Source organism: Lactuca sativa, chromosome 1, assembly GCF_002870075.4.
Source record: "Lactuca sativa cultivar Salinas chromosome 1, Lsat_Salinas_v11, whole genome shotgun sequence".
NCBI lineage: Eukaryota > Viridiplantae > Streptophyta > Magnoliopsida > Asterales > Asteraceae > Lactuca > Lactuca sativa.
Genome location: NC_056623.2, coordinates 96993364 through 97015642, shown reverse-complemented (window position 1 = coordinate 97015642; position 22279 = coordinate 96993364). Strand labels below are relative to the sequence as shown.

The window sequence follows — 22279 nt, the reverse complement described above, 5'->3', positions numbered from 1 at the left end:
TATCGATGACTTTTCTGGATTCATGTGGTCTTTTGTGTTGAAGCACAAGAACAACACAACGTATGTAATAAAATGATTTAAAAACTCAATCTAAACCCGAACCGGCAAAGAGATAAAGACATTTCACTCGGATAGAGGCAGTGAATTTACATCAAACGATTTTAATCGTTTTTTGGAGCGGAGAAGGTGTTGCTAGAATGTTAAAAGCTCCGTACTCACCCCAACAAAACGGCATAGTAGAACAATGAAATCGGATGCTAATCGAGATGACACGATGTCTAATGAAAGCAAAAAAAATGTTCCAAATCAATTTTGGGGTGAATTCGTTCGACATGCAACCGAATCTTGAAGATTTGAAGGTGATCGGATGTGTCGTGTGCGAAAGGATTGTTTCGAAACACCTAACGAAGCTAGATGATAGATCACCATTAGTTTATTTTGGAAAGGAATCAGGCTCGGGAGGTGCCCGCTTATATAATCCGGCTGAAAATGAAATAATAATAAGTGCAAATGTGTAGGGATGAGCAAAAACCGAACCGAAAACCAAAAAACCAAAAAAAAACCGACATAACCGAAACCGAAAAACCGAAACCAAAGCAATAACCGACGGTTTAGGTTTGAATTTTACAAAAACCGAAAAATAACGGTTTGGTTCGGTTTTGACGTATAAAACCACCCATAAAAACCGAACTGACCCAAATATATATTATTCGTATTATGATTTAAACTTTTAGTTTTAGACTTTAGACTTTATCTCTTTAATACTTTATGTTTATTTTCAACAAGCTGTTAATAATGTTAAACTTTGATCTTTTGAACACTTTTATGCTTTTATAATACTAGAATTCGTATTCTTTATTTTAGTATATTTAAAGTAGATACAATACTATTTATCGCAACGTATTTTCACTAGGATTGAACCCAAAAATTAGAAAAAAAACAGGAGCTCATAAACCCACGGTTTAAAACCGAAAACCCATAAACCCAACCCGGAAAACCGAAAAACCGACCCATGTAAAAACCGAACCTATATGGGTTTAAAAACCGAAAAAACCGACTTTCTACGGTTTGGTTTGGTTTTAGCCAAAAACCGACCCAAACCGACCCATGCTTATCCCTACAAATGTGGTATATGATGAAAAAGGGACGTGGAATTGGCATGAAAATACTAAGAACAGTGAGCATCAAAAGGAAAAGCTGCTGGAACATTCAAAATTAACTGGCCCAATACAATTGGGCCTGATCAGGAAAGCATAACAGTAAACGAGAATGGGCAGCCCACCTTTCTGATGCACCAACCACACCTGAACGGACATGCACCAGCGAGTCCAGAAGCAGCCGCGACCAACCAAACACCGAACACAACCATATGCAGCGATTATCGATTCTGCAATCAGCGACCACCAGAAAAACATCGATCCCACCCTGGTACATCGTACCAATCGTGTCTCGACTTTGCCTATTTGTTTAAACAATTATGAACTAAATATGTACGAATTAATGTTAACATTTGACAAGGAGCCGAGGAATTTTAAAGAAACCATTGTGAATCCCGAATAGCTTAAGGCGATGAAAAGTGAGATCGAGTCGATTGAAAAGAATAGAACTCGGAAGCTAGTGCCTCTACCCAAGAATGTCAAACCTATCGGATTCAAGTGGTTATATAAAATCAAAATAAATGCGGACGGATCTATTTCAAGGTACAAAGCACGACTCGTAGGAAAAGGCTATGTGAACACGACATTGATTTTGATGAAGTCTTCGCACCGGTAGCTCAACTCGAGACAATACATTTACTGATTGCTCTAGCGGCCGGGAAAGAATGCAAGATTTACCACTCAGATGTCAAGATGGCCTCTTACATGGTGAACTAAAAGAAGAAGTGTATGCAAGTCAACTTAAGGGTTTTGAAAAGGCGAGAGAAGGAGGAAAAGTTTAAAAGTTAGCAAAGGCCTTGTATGGCTTACATCAAGCACCAAGGGCATGGAACATAAAACTTGATGGCATCTTACAAGGAATGGGTTTTAAAATATGTTTGCAAGAAACGGCGGTTTATAAAAAGGTTTCAAAAGGCGAATATATCATTATGGTCATGTACGTAGAAGACTTATTCGTAACAGGAACGTATCATGAAATAACAAGCCAATTCAAAAACAGGATGTCTTCAAAGAAAAAGGTTGTGTTACTATAAAGCAATGGAGCTATGCTATGAAGATCTTGAAAGAGGCGGGATTGGAAGATTGTAATGCTACACATTGTCCAATTGAACCGGGAAAAAAATTATCGAAAGCCAAGAATGAACCAGAAGTTGAAGCCATTTATTATTGGAAGGTAGTAGGATGCTTGTGCTACCTCCTTCACACTCGTCAATACTTATCTTACTCAATCGGGGTAGTAAGTCGTTATATGCAAAGTCCGAGACAATCTCATGCGCACACGATCAAGCAAATTCTTTGCTATCTTTGCGGTACAATTTCGCTTGGAATTAGATACGAGAGATGTAACGAGTTGAAACTTTTGGGCTATAGCGACATTAGTCATAATGTAGACGTGGATGATGGTCGAAGTACTACTGGCATGGTCATATTTTCTTTCTTAGTAAATCCCCTATCACGTTGTGTTCGCATAAGCAAGATACCGTGACTTTATCTTCACGTGAAGTCGAATTCATGACAACTACTTTAGCAGCATGCCAAGCAGTTTGGCTAATTGAGTTGCTCGCAGGGTTAACCTGATTAGAGAAGAAAAAAAGTGTAACAAGTCGGCAATCATGTTGTCTAAAAATCTGGTGCTTCACTGGTGGAGCAAACACATTCACATTCGCTTCCATGTCATTCGAGAGCGTGTGTAAAACGAGCAAGGTGAAGTCTAACATGTGGTGTGAAATGAATAAGCGACGGATCCCCTTACGAAGGCCTTAGCGCGTGTAAGGCGCGGTGAAATGAGATCGTTACTCGGTGTGCAAGTTGCCGTCTCAACCATTCAGGGGTGATTGTTGGCGAATTGGTTGTTCTGCCAAGGGCTTTAAGCCCTTGGTCAACCCAACCAACGGTGTTTTGGAGATATGTCCAAGATATGTGATATATGAAAAGTTTCCTTCTTGTGTCGTGTGTGGTGTGTGTATATATATATATATATATATATATATATATATATATATATATATATATATATATATATATATATATATATATATATATATATATAAAATAGGAATTGTAATCCAATAATAGCCGATTAACCTTTGAAACTAGAGCCGAGAACCGTTCCATGTGGTGCAGGATCGGTCCGGTGTCCATTTGCTCATTACTAATTGCATGAAACTTCAAGGATGCCTATAAATAGACCTAACAAACTTCACGTGTGCATCTATAAATAACCCATCCCTAATAAACTATCGAATAATAGAAGGTGCCAGAAGAAAAAGATAATTAATACGTATGCGGTTTGTAGTTGGAGTGTCACTAGCTTATTTCTATCCCCATTCAACAACATCAAATTGGACATTTTGGGAAAAACTTGATACGTGTGCCTATAAATAGAACCAATTCCTATAAACTACTCACACCAAAAGAGTATTCTGTATTCATGAAAACCAGAAGCTAGTAGATGGGGAAGTTAAAGTCTTAAAGCTATCCTCGCCAAGAAAATATCACAAGAGAGGTATATTGATCATTCCCCATTAAATATTTTATTTTGATGTTTTATGTGTTCAATTTTTACATGCACATCGATTAAATATAACAAGTATGATGATGTTGATTAATATAATATGATGTTAGTAACCTATAATGATTTCACAACAACACTCAGCATGAACAATAATACGTAAGTATGCCTTAAATGAATAAATGTCTTTCACTTATTATTTCTTAATATTTTCTTTTCTGTAATACAAAAATCTGGTAATTTAGAATGATTTTTTTCTTACTAAAACCCAAACTAGATCCAAAATTTCTGATTTTGACTTCGAAAATACCAAAAACCATAAACCATCGTTTTTTCAGGTTTTGTTTTTGTTTTTCAGTTTTTTTTTTCTTGGATTTCTTCATTAAAGTTGTTGCGAAAAATCCTTTTTTTTTCTTTGATTTGGTCCATTATTTTTTTTTCTGGTTTTTATATATAAAAAACCACTTAATCTAAAGACCGTTTTTTCTTAAATCATAATCCAACCGTTAGTTATTCAAAACTAGTTGTGAGACCCGTATATTATACGGGTTGATTAAAACAAAATGTTAAATAGAAACGATTAAATGAGAAGTTTATTTGAATTCGAAATTTGAAATAAATAAAAATTATGAGAAAAAAACATGCAAAAAATAAATAAATTAAAATTATTGTTTAGTTATCAGACCCGTATACTAAACAGATTAATTATAACAAAATGTTAAAAACAAAGATTTAAACTGTAAATTTATTTGAAATTAAAATTTAAAATTTAAAATTTAAAATTTAAAATTAATATCATTATGGTAAGTTTAATTTATGGAAACTAATTAATAATATATTAGATATGGAAAATAAAATAAATGACAAGTGAAAATAAATATATCTTTAAATTATGACAAAATGACATGTGGCAAATTGAATGAGAAAAGGACATGTGACAAAATCATTCTTATTTATTAGGGTAGATGATGATTTGGTTTTTCAGTTTCAAATTTCCACTTTTTCTCGATTTTTTGTGCGTTGGTTTTATAGTATACTGGAATTAACCAAAATCCAACAGTTGGTTTTTCAAAATGATTTGGTTTTTTAGTTTCAAATTTTCAGCTTTTTCCTTATTCTTTTGTACGGTTTTAGTTTTATGGTATGCTCCTATACCACTAACTTCATATTTCCTTCAACACAACAATTACCATGGTTTGAAATTATATAGAAAATGATATTTTTTATTTAAAAGATAAAACAAAGCACGTTTGCTAGATGTATGTTCAAATTTCCACAGACTATTTAAAAAAAGAACAAGTGTCCAATGATTTTGATATGAAAGTATGATATAATACTTTTGTCAATATATTAATGATATATACTGAAGTTTAAGCAGGATGATAAGAGTATATTAATGATGCATATGGTTGCAAGAAACAATAACTTAAAAGTTTTCTATAAAGATCAGTACCATAATACTCTCATATAAGACTTTGAACGATAATGTTCTTAGGGTCACATACATCAATAATACATTCATATTATAATGCTTAAGCTTCATTATACATTATGAATATCTTTGCAAAACTACTATATTGCACTTTCCTATAAAAATCATTGGAAGTTTGTTATTTTGTCATTACTTTTTGGGGCAAATAAACATGAATTGGTATTGTCTTCTATTTTGTTTTAGGAAATTATTTGTTTGTGTTAAAATTTAGCAACATATTTTCGTGAAGAAACTAATGAAAAATAAAAGAAAATGCAAAAATAAAAAACAAAAAACAAAAACAAAAACAAAAACAAAGAAACCGAAGAATTTCCAAAAAGCTAAGACAATTTTTGTTTGTTTGTTTTGTTTTCTATTTTAATCAGAAACTACCATTCTCGCCTAGTTTAAGCTTACATTGATATAGGACATACACGCTTTGGAATTTAGTTCTATTATATGATAGTTTGAAGGGACAACGTACATTCGCAAATGATATGGTGTCTTTCTGAATTTAGTAAAATCTATGAAATGAAAATTTGGCTCAACTCCATGCTGACAATGAAAAGTAAGTTTAACAAATAATAATCCATATGAAATATTATTTAATTGAATTAGTAACGTGTTCCTTGTTTATTATATGCACTAGCGTTTGACTTAATGTCAAGATATATAAGACACTGATGTTCAAAGAGAAAATCATATAGTTCACAAGAAATCTCAACATTGATGGGTCCATTTTAACTGATGCTTTTAAGAACCACTATTTTAATATTTAGATGTTTGCAATACTTATCATTTTTACGTTTATAATAATTATAAGTGAAAGAGCAGCTAATCTTTCAGCTGACGTGCTCTTGTGAATAAAATGGGGCGGGCCGGGTATTTGGTGTGTAGCATTAACTAAAATATTATTTAAAGTTAATTTATTCATTTGTGTAATGGAAAAAACGTTAAAAGTTTACACTTTGTATGTTTAGAATATTATCATTATTCCACGATTTATCTTTTATATGATGGATCTGGATGGATTTGACATACAACGCACGATTTATTTTTTACACAAAATACAAAACAATTGAGCAAATAAAACCGTAACTAGAATTCCAGTTAATCAACCAAAAGAATACATTTTCGTGGCTACAAATATGGTTGTAAGATTGATTGGAGTGGGCTGCGGTTTGGAACCGCACTCTTGCCACATGGACCGCAAACACCGCCACCTGAGTGTGGTTTTGGCCGTATTGTGGCTAGAAAGGACCGCGTGCTGTGATTGGTGGGTGTTATGTTGACCGGTGAACGGTCCTTGCGACTGATTTTTTTTTTTATTATTATTATTTTTCTCTATATATGTACTTACCATTTTTTACATAACTTTCAACCAAAATCCTTACAATTTCACTTTTTTTTCCTCCAATTTTTTTGAAAAAGTCTTTTTTCAAAAGTCCCAGCAAAGAAAAAACATCCGCCAGAAACACCACAACCCCAATATCTTCAAGTTTTTGATCGTTTGGTGTGTGTTTTTTTTAATAAATTGTAGGTTTTATGTTTCTAATCGGATTTTCTGAATTTTCAGGTTTTTTTTTTTTAAGTTAAGCAATGTATGGTATTTGTATTTTTAATTAATGAAATATATTTTTTTTAAATTATGTTTTCTTTATTAAAAAAGAAGTTTTATTAAATTAAAATAGTTAAAAAAATAAAATAAAAATCTGGCACTACTCCCTTGGTGTGGTAAAAAACCACATTTGTGGAATAAAAAATAACGTAACGCTTATTTGGCAGTAAAAACGTATGGTTTCGATAACACCACTTTCTCTGACTTAAAGAATGGATATGATATGGGTCGGGTATGCCACGGTGGATGTGGCACACACCTCCCTGATCCATGGCAAAAGCCAACTAAATTTCCCATCCAAAGTTCATCGTAAAATTCAAATCACTGACATCGATATCTAAAAGTAAATATTTCTGTCAAAATTCAATTGATGCCCATCTAAATATCCCCCCAAAAAAATTTAGCAAACATTGAAATTGTGTTGACTTTTTAAATAAAAGAAACAGTAATTCAGTAGTAAAATATGTTAAAAAAGATGGTAGCTAAAAAATTAAATAGGTTATAACTTCAGTTCATCAGCTGGAATGTAATATGTGACACTGAGCTTTTAATACCAAAATCCTAGTTTTCATTAATTTATACAATATATTGAATGAATGAATGCTGCATATTTTAAAAGAACGTTGTTTTTAAACATAAATCATTTGTTTGTCATTCATATTTTTATTCAACATTTTATCAATTGGACATCATATATATATATATATATATATATATATATATATATATATATATATATATATATATATATATATATATATATATATATATATATATATATATATATATATATATATATATATATATATATATATTGCGCGCGCACACCGGTAACCTAGGGTGAACAGCAGAAAAAATGCATTGATGTGTATGATTAATAATATATATTTTCTTTTCGTTAGTGGATTAGCCAATCATTATGATCGTATGAACTACATTCAATCATTTGTTATTTTTTTTTTCTCCATAACTTCATTATTGTGTGTTTGCTTGTGTTTATCGATATGATCATAATATGGTTATCCTTACACATGTTTTTATAAACTTAGATTATTAACCCTACTAGAAGAGGTGACTAACAGAAGAGAAGGATGTGGGAGTTAAAGATAGCCGAAGGGGATGGACCCTATTTGTTTAGTACTAACAACTTTGTTGGTAGACAATTTTGGGAATTTAATCCTAATGCTGGTACAACAAAAGAGAAAGAAGAGATTGAAAAGATTCAACAAAACTTCAAAGATAATCGAAAAAATGGAGGACAACATGCTTGTGGCGATCTCCTGATGCGGATGCAGGTACTAAGCACAATGATTTTCAACAAAATTGTGTTCATTTATATATGGTATATCATATATGCAACATAATAACTATAAAAACATCTAGAATGCATAATCCAATTGGGGAGTGAAATGAGGTAAGATGCTTAACTAACATTCAATCAATTAAGCTCCCATCATTTTTGGACACCATGTTGATGTTCAATAAATAGTTTAATGGTAGTGAACCATAAAAATTCAATGCATTATGAATGCCTAATACAATATGTATTTTTATGAAAATATTATTATTATTATTATTTATATGTTCTTTAAATTCAATCATAAACATTCTTTCTTTTGATTACATTATGAGACTGTTAAAACTTCACGTGAATTTATTATGATATATTAATAAGAATATGTTTTAAATTCTTACAACTAAGTTCGGGTCTTTGATTATCCTTTTTTGGGACTATATATATATATATATATATATATATATATATATATATATATATATATATATATATATATATATATATATATATATATATATATATATATATATATAGGAAAATGACCAACTGAGAATACTTAAAAAATTGAGAATGCGAGAATAATTCTGGACCAATCAATATAAGCATATTAGTATTTATTTATTTTCATTAAATTATATAAATATTAGAAGCCACTTTCCTTAAATTCAGGGATTATGACAATTTCCCAATATATATATATATATATATATATATATATATATATATATATATATATATATATATATATATATATATATATATTATTAATAAAATATTTTAAAAAATTGTCTTTTTTAATTTAAAAAGTATTTTTTTTCTTATACCATATGATTCATATGAATTCATTCATTAATGAATGAAAAATCATTTTTTTTAACTTCTAGGTTTTTGTTTTTTAACTATGCTTTATTTAGATTAAAAAAAAATACTTGTATGTTAAATTCATTAATGATTGAAATGTACATAAAAATAATCCTTTAAATAATTTTTAGAATTTTGTTTGAACGGGTTATGTTAATCATGAATTATTATAAATAACAACAAAAACTTTAACTCATAACACACAATAGTATAGATACAAAAAACTCAAAACTATTATATTAAAAACGAAGAAAGAACAATACCAATGTAAAATTAAAAAAAAAATTGAATACATGTGTAATCATAAATGAATAAAGGACAATGTGAAATTAAAAAGATCAGTTCAAATCACTAAAGAATGAAAAAGATAAAAAAATATCTAATACATTTATAATGATAAAAAATGATGTTGCGCTCATGGTCGTCTTGATGCCACCATCATACCCAAAAACAAATGCACCTGTGCTAATTGTTATTCTTAAATTCATAACTGTAAACAGTTAGAAATATTTAAATAATTTTGTTTGCATAAATACAGAGAAATTTGAATGTTCTATTGGTTTTGCTTGTCATTAAGGGTGTAGCAAAATGTTAGCTTTGATTTTCATTCATTGAATATCGTTAGAAAAAGGAAATCAAAGAAAAGATTGAGAAAGAATTGAGCAAGCATTCAAGTTCCAGTTTTTTGAATTCGGGCATTTCATCAAGCACCTTATGTGCACAACTTATCTTCTTCCCGTATTAACCAATTTAAATGAGTGACGTACCATACCTGAGAAACATACACAAGAAAAAGAATGTCGCCTCTTGAATCTAGATGTAGGTTTGGAATATTTGTAACCAAAATGATATGCAATCAAGTATTTACTCGAATAGGGGAAGAAGATAAGTTGTATGCGATTTATGTATCGAATTTGACATCTAATTTATGTATTGATTTACCTGTATGCGATTCAAAGGACACATTGGAAATCGAGATTCAGTTTGGTAGAAAACGATGACACAATACTTGTCGATTGATTTAGAGTAGATCAAGAACCGAGAACAAAAACGACTTTTTACTTCCTCGTCTCAGTTTCTCTTTGAATCCTATCGTGTTATTCGCCACTAACAACCCAAATCAACGGACATTTTTCTTTCTCCATCTCTCTTTCTCTCTCTCTCTCTCTAAATCCTCTTGCTAGTGATGGCGTTAAGACCAGGGGAAGGTCGACGCCTCTTATGCACCAGTGATGTGTACGACGATGGTGGTTACGTCTATTGAAACCCTAGAGAGAGAGCATGAGAGAGAGAGAGAGGATATAGATACGGGAATAAGAAAGGTAAGAGGTGAGAGGCTGAAAAATTATAGGAAATAGGTAAAGTTGCATTTCTAATTATGCCCTTCTGACCATTTAAAAGTTACACGTAAATGCTAGTACTTTTAGAATTTTTTTATAAATTGTCCGTTTAATAGTAACCATAGATGTTAGTATTTAGATAGTCCAAATAGTCCAGATGCTAGATCTTAGTATGTGTGTGTGTGTATATATATATATATATATATATATATATATATATATATATATATATATATATATATAGGTTCAAATATGGATGAACATCTATTGTGCGGGGCGTGTTGACAGTGTTAACCTAGTGTCATTTTGTAAAAATGGCTAAGAAAACATGTTCCTTGGTAATGTGAATCCATTCAACCATATATAATTATTGTCGTTATCACACATTTTCGCTAACTAAATTGTCTATAAGGGCATTATAAACGTTATTTATTTATTTTTTTAATAATTCTCATTTTGTCAAAATGTATTATTGATAATTGTATTCTGTAAGAATGAAAATGAGAGAATAATGATGTGTGAGAACCAAAATGAATAAAAATGAGTGGAAATACAAGATAAAGATGATAATTGTGTCAAGTTAAACGTATTCCCATTACTAAAAAACTTATTATCTTAGTCATCTCATATAATAGCACCGTCCACACACATCCTTATAATAGATGTCCATCCACATTATAACCTAGCTATATATATATATATATATATATATATATAGCAACAGAGCCATCATAGGAAGGGTTGTAAGTTGATCATTTACCGATCCGTCTCCAATCGATCCTATTTTTTCTTTTTTTGATGTAGCGTAAGAGTCAATTTAATTGTAGAGTCGTATGCAATATATATATATATATATATATATATATATATATATATATATATATATATATATATATATATATATATATATATATATATATATATATATATATATATTCGTTAAAGCGCTCCAGAGTATAGAGTATCAGGAGGACGGAACAAATTTTATTGATATATAATACGTATTCGTATGAATAAGTATATACCTATTTACATATATGAATGTGTATTCATATATGAGTAAGTATATATATATATATATATATATATATATATATATATATATATATATATATATATATATATATATATATATATATATATAAGTATCTGTATGTTCACAAGTGATTATTCATATATGAATATGACGGTTCGTGGTAGAGGCGGTGACGATGGCAGGGGTAGCGAAGACGATAACACTGGGAGTGGTGATGGTGGGGGTGGTGGTTGAGGTGGTTGAAGTGGCAGTATAGAGGTGATGCTTGCAGCAGTGGCGAAGGTGGAGGCGAGTGATGGCGGAGGTGATGCTGGTGGTGGCGGTAACGAGGTGGTGGTAAAGATAGAGGTGGTGGAAGTGTCAGTGCGAGTATGCGAAGAAGATGGGAGGTGATGGATTTATATATGAATATATGTAAATTTATATACACATATAAATATTATCTCTTCCCCATTGCGCATATACAATGAAGGGTTTTACGACAAGATATAAATAAGTGGTTGAGATAGACTTTTCAATTTTTAATTTTTTTTTCTAAGCTGACCTCTCTCTCTCTCTCTCTCTCTCTCTCCTCCCCTCTCTCTCTCTCTCTACACGTGTGTATGTATGTGTGCGTGTATATATATATATATATATATATATATATATATATATATATATATATATATATATATACACACACACACACATACGAACATTCAAATGTGCATAAATGCATATTTCAAAAAAAAAAAAAATCATCAAATCATTTTTTTAGAGTGGATATTACTTTGACGTACCATTTGAAGACTAATGGTGGTTTTGGTTTTGAAAAATGATATGAATTAAATGATCACTATGATCATTTGAACTACCTTAATTTTTTTTTTTTTTCCACATCATGTATAGTGTTGTGTTTTGTTGTTTATTGATTCTTGATCCCGAGAGATCATTTTGAAGTCATTGTGAGACACTCTTATTTTGGATTTGTAGTCGGAGAAAAGCTCAAGAATTGATTTGGTTAATTATTTTTTTTTCTTCTCAACGAGATGTAATTGTTTAATTTTTTTTTCCCAATTCTAGGGTTTTGCTAAGACTCTTGGCTTGCTTTCTAATCCATTATTATTTAAGGAAAATATAATAGGGAGGTTATGACAAATAGAAAACTAAATAAAACGACATGATCTAGATTATACATCAAACTATGGGGACATATCTATTATTTGAAGCGTTGGATTTGCTTGTCTTCTCTTGGATAAAGCTAAATCCAAACCTTTGCACATAACATTTCACCAATAGTTAACCATACTTGTTGCATGAAACATATGGTTATCAAATGTGTTGATTATGTAATTAATTAGTGTCGAAAATACATGTGTTACATATCTTTACGAAAACTACTTATGATATTTAATAATTAGTTTGATGTATAAACAAAGTTATTGTTGATTTAATGCATGATAAATTCTCTCAGGGATCATTTATAAATAGAGACTTAATTTTCATATTAATATATGAACCTGATAATGTTGTTATAATACGAATAGCTTATGAAGGAAAATCAAATTGACCTTATGGACATAGCTCCAATTAGACTAACTGATGATGAACAAGTCACTTTTGAAGCCGCAACAACTGCAGTGAAGAAAGGAGTCCGACTAAATCGTGCAATCCAAGCAAAAGATGGTCATTGGCCCGCTGAAAGCGCTGGCCCCTTGTTCTTCACTCCTCCACTTGTGAGTATATTGAGTAGAAATAAAATTCAATTTTCAGTTAGTTATTTTTGTTATGTATATTAGAGTTGTAACCTGAAAATGCTATTTACTTCACCAAATTATACAAATGCATTGTGATTTATTCTTTCCAAGTAGAATTTTGATTTCAAACGTGAGTTAGAGGCCTTATATACGTGATTGATTTCATTTTATAAAAATGATATCTTTGACCTTAATTTTTCCACCATGAAACTACAATCATTGGCGTATCTACATATAGCAAAGGTGGGTTTATATTTAAATTTACAAACCAAATAGTTAATACTTATCAAAACTTATCCCATATAGGAGATAAAAAGAAAGAGATATAATTATTTGATATTGTAAAATGGATGGTGGATGGTTATAATGAAAGTTGAAAAACAACACAACTCATTCAATATTGTTGGTTGTAAAAATAATTATTGCAAATGAACTCTTTAATAAAAAAGAAATTTAGTCGTGCAAAATAAATGTTTTTTTTGTTACAAAAATTTAGTTTTAGGGGTCGTGTAGACTGGTTTTTACTGGTTCGACCCGACCCGATTCATCACATGGATTGTTTACTTTTTACATTTTTCGATTTCACTTAATTAGGACCCACGTACTATTTTATTCTAGATTCGTCACTGACTACAATAAGGAAGACTCATCGATTATATTATTATGCATTTTACATATATGGTTATGTTTCTCTCACTAATCATCTTAAGCTTGTAATTGTTCTTTTTTTTTTATTGCAGTTAATTGTTTTATACATAAGTGGTACCATTAATACAATCTTGAATGAAGAACACCACAAAGAGATGATACGGTATTTCTACAATCATCAGGTAAGCTATATATTGAATCTAAATAAACCATCTATGTTATATTTTCCCACACTAGGAAGGAGAGCATGATTGGGATTTTGAAGTTTTTTTGGTCAACGGATAGTAAGTTGATGGTCAAAAGTGAAACGTTGTTCATAAGGTGGAATACGTATCCTCAATGAGGGTTACAAATTAAATGGAACAAGTAGACTACAAAAAAAAATAAGTGAAAGAGAGAACCGTGTAGAGACCAATGTACTAACCCAACTTACCAATTATTTAAACATGGTTCGTCCTAATAATTTAAATATCCTTAAATGTCCAGGACAAATCAGAAAAAATACCCATATTATTAATATATATATATATATATATATATATATATATATATATATATATATATATATATATATATATATATATATATATATATATATATATATATATATATATATATATATATATATATATACTAGCCGTTTACCCGCGCAAAGCGGCGGACGACAAATAGTTTGTTTTGACAATTAATTTCTTTTCGATGGAGAATGATTATTTTCAATTCAATCATTAGTTTGTTTTAGTAAACATGTCATATTAAAAATAAAGAAAATTAATGAAATGACCAAATTATAAGGTGTTGAGTATTTATTTGGATGAAAAAAGATCTAGTCAAAACCTTGGAAGATAAGATTTATAGGAGTTTGTTTAAATTTTAATATTATTTTATTAGTGATTAGTTGTACAATTAGCTTAATGATTTGGACGTCTTAAAAAAATATTATTATTTTATTCATTTTATTTTTAGAAATAGTGAGATTTGTTTTATAAGATAGTATATATATATATATATATATATATAATTGAAAAAAGATTGGGCCCCAAAAAAATTTAGGCCTTGTATAGCTACCCATTCCCCTCCAATTCCCCACCGCATGTATTTAAATTCAAACTAAACATTTGAAAAAAGGTACATATTTGACCACGATAATATAACATAGGCAATGCCCTTGGATGCAATGATGTAAAATGTAAATTTGCTTCATTTGACAATAAAAGAATAGACTTTTATAACAATCAGAAAATATATTTTTTTTGTAAAAAGTTTAATCATGGAAACGTTTTATAACAATATCCTTAACCAACTTGGTAAAGTTGCTAAAGTTATGGTTGCACAATCAGCTTCAGATGAAGTTCATATTTTGTGATAAGCACAACGTTAGATCTCCAAAACAAAGAAAGTAATGCACCAAACCCGAATCAAGAATCTCAAAATTTCTCAACAAGTGTATGGTGGGCTGATTATACGAAACCATAGGCTATATAACCAAAGTTTTTATAGGTGGCTTATTCTGGGCTTTAAACCTCTCAATTCTTCACAAGGTGTCATACGCATAAATATTTTCTTTATAGATGTGTTGAGAAAGGACATATAACTATTGCTAATGCATCCACCTATTAAATATTATAAATTGTTCATACACATTCAACAAATTGTTCATACACATTCAACAAGCTCTTTTATTATATCTCTCTGTCATATAACTTATAAGTAAAATTAAATATTCTCATATTTTTATTCCTACGAATTCTCCTACCCAATTAAATGATGACATGTGTCATATTAGTATATTAAAATATCATTAAATAAACATTAAATGTTACACGTGTCACTATTTAATTTGGTAGGATGATTTATAGCAATAAAAATTAGGAGGATATTTAATTTCTCAACTTATATTATAAACAATATAGAATCATAATATAATTATTCCTCTTTAGGAAAAAATTTACTGTTTAGGCCTCAGATTTTAAATTACTCCAATATGATACGTGTAGAACTCACTTCCAAAAGCTTCCAATTTTCCTTAGAAATCTTGAACAAAATATGTCAAAAGAACGTAAGTTATGAAATTTTCCTTAGAAATGTAATCTTTCGCTAAGCGGATCATCCTGGAACAACATAACAAGTGAAAATGGAGTTAAACAAATTAATTAATTAAACAATAAAACATGTCCTGTCTATTTAAGCACATATACACGGTAGGGTTATTTGTTGCTTCAGATTTTCGTAGACATTCACATAGTTCCTTCTATACTTCCCCCAAAACAATTTTAGATCTATTTATGCTTCTTGTTTTAGAAAAAAAATATTATACTAAATAATTCGAGTTGCATAATAACTGAAGAATGAAGATGGAGGATGGGGGTTTTTTATCGAAGGCAAAAGCACGATGATTGGATCTACATTGGTCTATGTAGCCTTGCGTATACTAGGAGAAGGAAAAAATGGAGGAGATGGTGCAATGGACAGAGGCCGCAAGTGGATACTTGACCATGGTGGTGCAACCTCCATTCCCTCATGGGGAAAGCTCTATCTATCGGTAAATATATAATCTATATACCAAGTGTAACTAGTTCCCTATAAATAATATGATATGTGCTTTAAGTAGAGTTTTACAAAAAAAAAATGTTTGAGAGAGAAAATGAAAAGGTATTTATAATTCAATCCAACTCAAGACAAAAGAAAGCATGGGAAGCAAGAAATTGAATGACCTATTTTTATATGAAAAACGATGAATATTTATGACCTTTCTAGTAAAGTTTTACATGTTGATAATTGTTCTTTGATTTAATTATGAAATCTTATTACCCACTTCTTCCCATGATTGTTGATATTTCTTGTTTATTTTCTTGTATTTACATATATAGGTGTTGGGAGTGTATGATTGGGAGGGTTGCAACCCATTGCCACCAGAATTCTGGATTATCCCATCGACATTTCCTTTTCATCCTGGTAACTAACTATATAATTTTCAAATATAACCAATATTTCCAATGTGCTTTCCTTGATTTCATAAAAAATAGAAATCACTTTAGACAAAAGAAATTTTGTATACATTTTCCAAACTCTCTTAATTTGTCCTTATGACTTATATAGCTGAGATGTGGTGTTATTGTCGGACAACCTACATGCCTATGTCATATTTATATGGGAAAAGAGTCCAAGGACCCATCACACCTCTTGTTTCATCATTGCGAAAAGAAATCTACCCCACTGCTTTTGAGCATATTAATTGGAATAAGCAACGAAATAATTGTTGTAAGGTTGGTACCTTTTCTTAAGACCTTTAAAATAAAATTGGCATCATTTTTTGTAAGTGAGGAGTACATATATTTATATATGTTTCTCTTTGCAGGAGGACTTGTACTATCCACATTCATTTCTTCAAGATGTTTTGTGGCATACCCTTCACTACATTACTGAACCTATCCTTAAATATTGGCCATTTTCCAAACTACGAGGGAAATCGCTTGATCGAGTTGTTGAGCTAATGCGCTATGAATCAGAAGAGACTAGATACATGACCATTGGATGCATTGAAAAAGTAAGCTACCTATAATGTTGATGTAAAGAAACAAAGAAAAATTATAATAGAAAGAACTTTCTACCTAAAGAACATAACAAATGTTTTCTTATGTTTTGGGCAGAGTCTACAAATGATGTGTTGGTGGGCAGAGAATCCAAATGGTGATGAGTTTAAATATCACTTAGCAAGAGTTCCAGATTACTTATGGGTTGCAGAAGATGGAATGACAATGCATAGTTTTGGTAGTCAAGTGTGGGATTGTGTTTTTACAACTCAAGCAATTATTGCAAGTAACATGACTGAAGAATATGCTGATTGTCTCAATAAGGCACACTTTTATTTAAAAGAATCTCAGGTTAGTTGTTTAGCAATATGTATACACGCATGATTATTTTGTTTTCAAAATTTGATAGTTTTCCTCATTATATATGCAGATAAAACAAAATCCTTCAAGAGATTTCACTCGAATGTATCGACATATCACTAAAGGTGCATGGGCCTTCTCTGATCAAGATCATGGATGGGCTGTCTCTGACTGTACAGCTGAAGCACTAATGGTACATCCAAATGAAATTAAATCTATTTTATTTTTATATACATCTTATATTTATCATTCATCTTATGTTGTAGTGCCTACTCTTACTATCAAACATGCCGAAAGAAATTGTTGGAGAGAAAGTTGACAATGCCCGACTATATGAGGCAGTGAATTTTCTTCTTTACTTGCAAGTATGATACATTTGTCTTAGAAATGAATATAATTTATCCTTTTAAATTTGGAAAAATAATTATAGTCTTTATTTCAAGACAAACAATGAAATAACTAGTGCTACCTTTGTTTGTTTTCTCTTCATTTAGAGTCCGATAAGCGGAGGATTTGCTGTTTGGGAGCCACCGATTCCAAAACCATTTCTACAGCTTCTTAATCCTTCAGAGATGTTTGCAGATATAGTAGTTGAGAAAGAGTAATTCTTTAACATAGTCATTAGCGCCATATATTATCAATAGTGATCTACATATAATTACAATCACTTATGACTAATGTATTCCAAAACATAAGTGAAATGAAAGAGTAATAACAAACAGAAAATGTAACAAAAGTTTTTTTAAACAGTGACTATTAATTAATATGTATTTTCACTGAATTAGGCATCTAGAACCCTCAGCTTGCATTATTGTAGCTTTGGTAGAGTTCAACCATGTCCATCCAAAACACAGAAAGAAAGAAATAGAACTTTCAATTTTGAATGGAATACGATATCTGGAGGAAACGCAATGGCATGATGGTTCATGGTAAGATGTTGCACGGATTCTATTTTTGTGACTACTTTGAGCTATGAAAGTAAAGATATATGTATAAATGTATCCAATATATAAAAAAACATTGGTTGACATTCTTTAACTATTCTTTTGGATTCATATATAGGTATGGTTACTGGGGAATATGCTTCTTATATGGAACATTCTTTGCCTTAAGGGCTTTAAGTGCTTCTGGAAAGACATACGACAATAATGAAGCAGTATGTAAAGGTGTCAAGTTCTTACTTTCCAAACAGAATGAAGAGGGGGGTTGGGGAGAGAGCCACCTATCTTGTTCTACTAAGGTGAGATTCATCTCTTTGCTCACAAATAACGTCAATTTTGATTACCACAAGATATAATAATTAACAAATACATACTTATGATAATATATATTCAAAAAAGGCAAAGCAAGTTATTACTAAAATAGAAATGTGAAACCTTCATCTCTCTCAACATTTTGTTTCTATTGTTCATCAAGGTGTATACGCCATTGGATGGAAACCGAACAAATTTGGTGCAAACATCATGGGCTATGCTTGGTCTTATGTTCTGTGGGCAGGTTATTTTCCATGCTTTTTGTGCAGGGGTGTTAATTAGATAGACTTTGTTAAAATTGGTCAATTTGGGTTTTATGTTAGTTATAGATAGTCAAACCAAAAAAGAAAGGTTAGCTAATACAGATGGACAAAACATGTTAATCGTGGCTTAAACTATAGTTACAACCTTTTTTAATAACAAACCTACATACACTGTCAGTTTCAAAAAAGTCAACTCCATTTTAAAATGTTTGATGGCAAGTTATCACCACCACTAGCCCATGGTGGCCTACAATCTTTTAGAATACTAAGTCAAAATACCAAATCATTATTCTAATTTTTCAAAAATCATATTTAAGATGGAAATCTTTAGACAAAACTCTAAATAAGGCCAAAGTTTAAGGATATTTATGAAGATTTTCCTATTTAATAAACTAAATATTAATGATTTTCAAAATATGGATTGAAAATGTTTTGGTAGTTCAAGTTGGAGAAAGAAGAAAGATTTATAGAAATTTTCATTGATTAACTTGCTAAAATGATTACAGAAGTCGGAATATATAATCAAGCTAACTATTATGAACATGAAATCATAACCAATTTAACTAACCTCGCTTAACAGAAAATTAACAAGTTTCTAACTGAAATCTAACAACCCTTCTGATTGAAATAAAGCATGTGACAAAAAGGCTATTAGTCAAGAATAAAACAACCAACCAACCAAGTCTTTTGGGATTTACAATGTTACTCAAGTCTCAGTCATTTTTCCACCTCTAAGTTGCTTTAAAGGTTTATGTATAAAATTTAATAGATTTTTCATGTTTATAAACAACAGGTGGAGAGAGATATAACGCCCTTAGATAAAGCAGCAAAATTGTTGATTAATGCTCAAATGGATAACGGAGATTTTCCTCAACAGGTAATCCCTAAAAAGATTCGAAGCATTGAAAGTTATACCTTTATGAATCCCATGACAAATAAAACACAAGACTTCAATTTCAACTAACACTTTCTAGTGACATTCATTCGTGGGCATTATTTTCATTGCTGACTGAATAAATTATTTTTGAAAAATAATTGAAACCTAGTGTGTGTGTGTGTGGGTATATATATATAAAGAGAGAGAGAGAGAGAGAGAGAGAGAGAGAGAGAGAGGTTCAATTAAAAATAAAAAAATGCTGAGAACGCAAGAATGAATATAGACCACACATTTATTCATCTTCCGTTTAAACGTATCGACACAATGGGAGATGTAATATTTATATATGAATTTAAGATTAAATATATGAATATTATGTAGTATATTCACATATAATTATTCATATATCATTATCCATATATGTCTATTCACAAATGATTATTCATATATGATTATGGTTGTTGGTGGAGGAGATGGTGGTTGTGGTGGTGATAGTGATGGTAGTGGTGTACTATAGTGGTACAAGTGGTGGTACATGTGGGGGTGGTGGTGGTGGTAGTGGAGGTAGTGGTGGTATGTGGTGGAGGTAGCGGTAGTGATGGCAGTTGTTGGCGGTGGGTTAGATGGCGGAGAAGAAGGGAGGTGGTGATGTTAGTGCTTAGTATTCATATACGAATATACTTAATTTTCTATACACATATTAATATTATTTCTTCTCGTCATGGCGGTACGCCGAAATGCTACGGTGGCAAGAATATATGTGTGGGCTAGATTGATTTTCGTATTCTCAACCTATTTTTCATTTTCAAATGAGCATATATATATATATATATATATATATATATATATATATATATATATATATATATATATATATATATATATGGTATGTTTTATAAATCTTACTTTAACATTAGCCTATTTACCCAGGAAATTACTGGAGCTTGGATGAGGAATTGCACTCTGCATTTTGCACAATACAGGAGCATTTTCCCACTCTGGGCACTTGGGGAGTACCGTAAACGTGTTTGGTAGTGTAAAAAAGGTTATTCAAATGTGTGTTACCATGGCCTATGGTGAACTCTTATCCTAAGATATGATATTCATGAAATCCAAATACAGTCCAAATCATGTATAATATTTTATATATCAAATCCTTGAAAGTTTTATCATATGTACAAGGTGAATGTGTAATCCGTAATACTTTGTGTCAAACTCTTGAAATTATGTATGTTTGTGTTTGATAAATATTATTACCTAAAAATCTCTCTAGTTTTCATATGGATGTAGCATAATTATTTTGATCATGTAAACCACATTAAATATTTAAGTTCTAATTTTTTTAGAATCTTTATTATGTGTATATTGAAGGGTTGTGAGCCTAATTAGATCAAACATAGGACAACGGAAACAATAAACATTTTTAACCTAAACTCGAAATCTGAAAGATTTAAAGTCACTAGTCAATGCAACTTAGTAGAACTCTAAAGAAAACTGTCACACCCCAAAACCGATAACGGCGGAATACGTTTCGGGGTGGAGGACGTCATGTACAATATCATCACAATTGCATAATAGTAAAAACAAGAAACATACAACCATTTCATTTCATAGTGAGTTTAATTACAAGTGTGTTCTGTAAAGTTTCAATAGACACCAAAAGTAATACAAAAATAAGAGATGGATCTTGTAAGCTCCACCTTCTCCAAAATGCTGCACCTGTACTTGTCTATCTTTGACCTGAGGATACAAGTTATTATGAAAACGAGTATCAGCATAAAGCTGGTGAGTTCATAAGAAATTAGTGTGAATTTTGTATAAAATGTATTAGAACGTATAGTGTGAAAAACTGCAATTTATATTTATAAGTAGTAGAAAACCCTAGAAAATCCTATATTTTCCAGAAAATACGTCGTAAGTGAAAGACTTTAAGTTGCATGTAAGTTTAATAATTGAAATCTGTTTGTTGTAAAAGTGTGGCACTAAAATCCCTAGTATGTAATGTAGATAGAGGGAAAAGTTATGCCTGTAGACAATGATAGTGGTGCGAACTTCCATTAGTAATAGATACTTATTTACTTCGGGATATTAACTGAGACTTTAGTCTTAGTAGTTTAGTGTGGATGTAGTGTGTTCCTTTTATGTGACCAATAGTGTGAGTAATAGAGGATCCCATGACCTTCCCGGTCATACACAGTGTAGTGATGTAGTGCCATCCCTGGGCCTGCTCGGCTCGGACTGAGGTTAACAGTCGGGATATAATAGTGTCTGCCCCGTATAGATCTATACATGTAGCATCGCCTTCCTTCTAGAAAGC

At 30.8% G+C, this 22279-nt stretch overlaps 1 protein-coding gene across 1 annotated transcript; it reads left to right on the top strand.

Annotated features, from left to right (window-relative positions):
• The first annotated feature begins 3506 nt into the window (after window positions 1–3506).
• On the top strand, window positions 3507–21241 carry LOC111885942 (dammarenediol II synthase). Its single transcript, XM_023882184.3, has 17 exons — window positions 3507–3663; window positions 7808–8053; window positions 12819–13007; window positions 13769–13858; window positions 16024–16218; window positions 16547–16631; window positions 16776–16942; window positions 17035–17223; window positions 17327–17560; window positions 17640–17762; window positions 17836–17934; window positions 18064–18170; window positions 18355–18498; window positions 18632–18809; window positions 18986–19066; window positions 19879–19962; window positions 20893–21241. Exons 2-17 carry the CDS (start codon window positions 7850–7852, stop codon window positions 20995–20997), a joined length of 2274 nt encoding a protein of 757 aa, XP_023737952.1. The 5' UTR covers window positions 3507–3663; window positions 7808–7849; the 3' UTR covers window positions 20998–21241.
• The last annotated feature ends 1038 nt before the right edge of the window (window positions 21242–22279 follow it).

Coding starts and splice junctions, on each gene's coding strand:
- LOC111885942 (XM_023882184.3), top strand. CDS start 7,850: ATGTGGGAGTTAAAGATAGCCGAAGGGGATGGACCCTATTTGTTTAGT. Junction 17,224..17,326: donor CCATTGGATGCATTGAAAAA/GTAAGCTACCTA, acceptor TGTTTTGGGCAG/AGTCTACAAATGATGTGTTG. Junction 17,561..17,639: donor TTTATTTAAAAGAATCTCAG/GTTAGTTGTTTA, acceptor TTATATATGCAG/ATAAAACAAAATCCTTCAAG.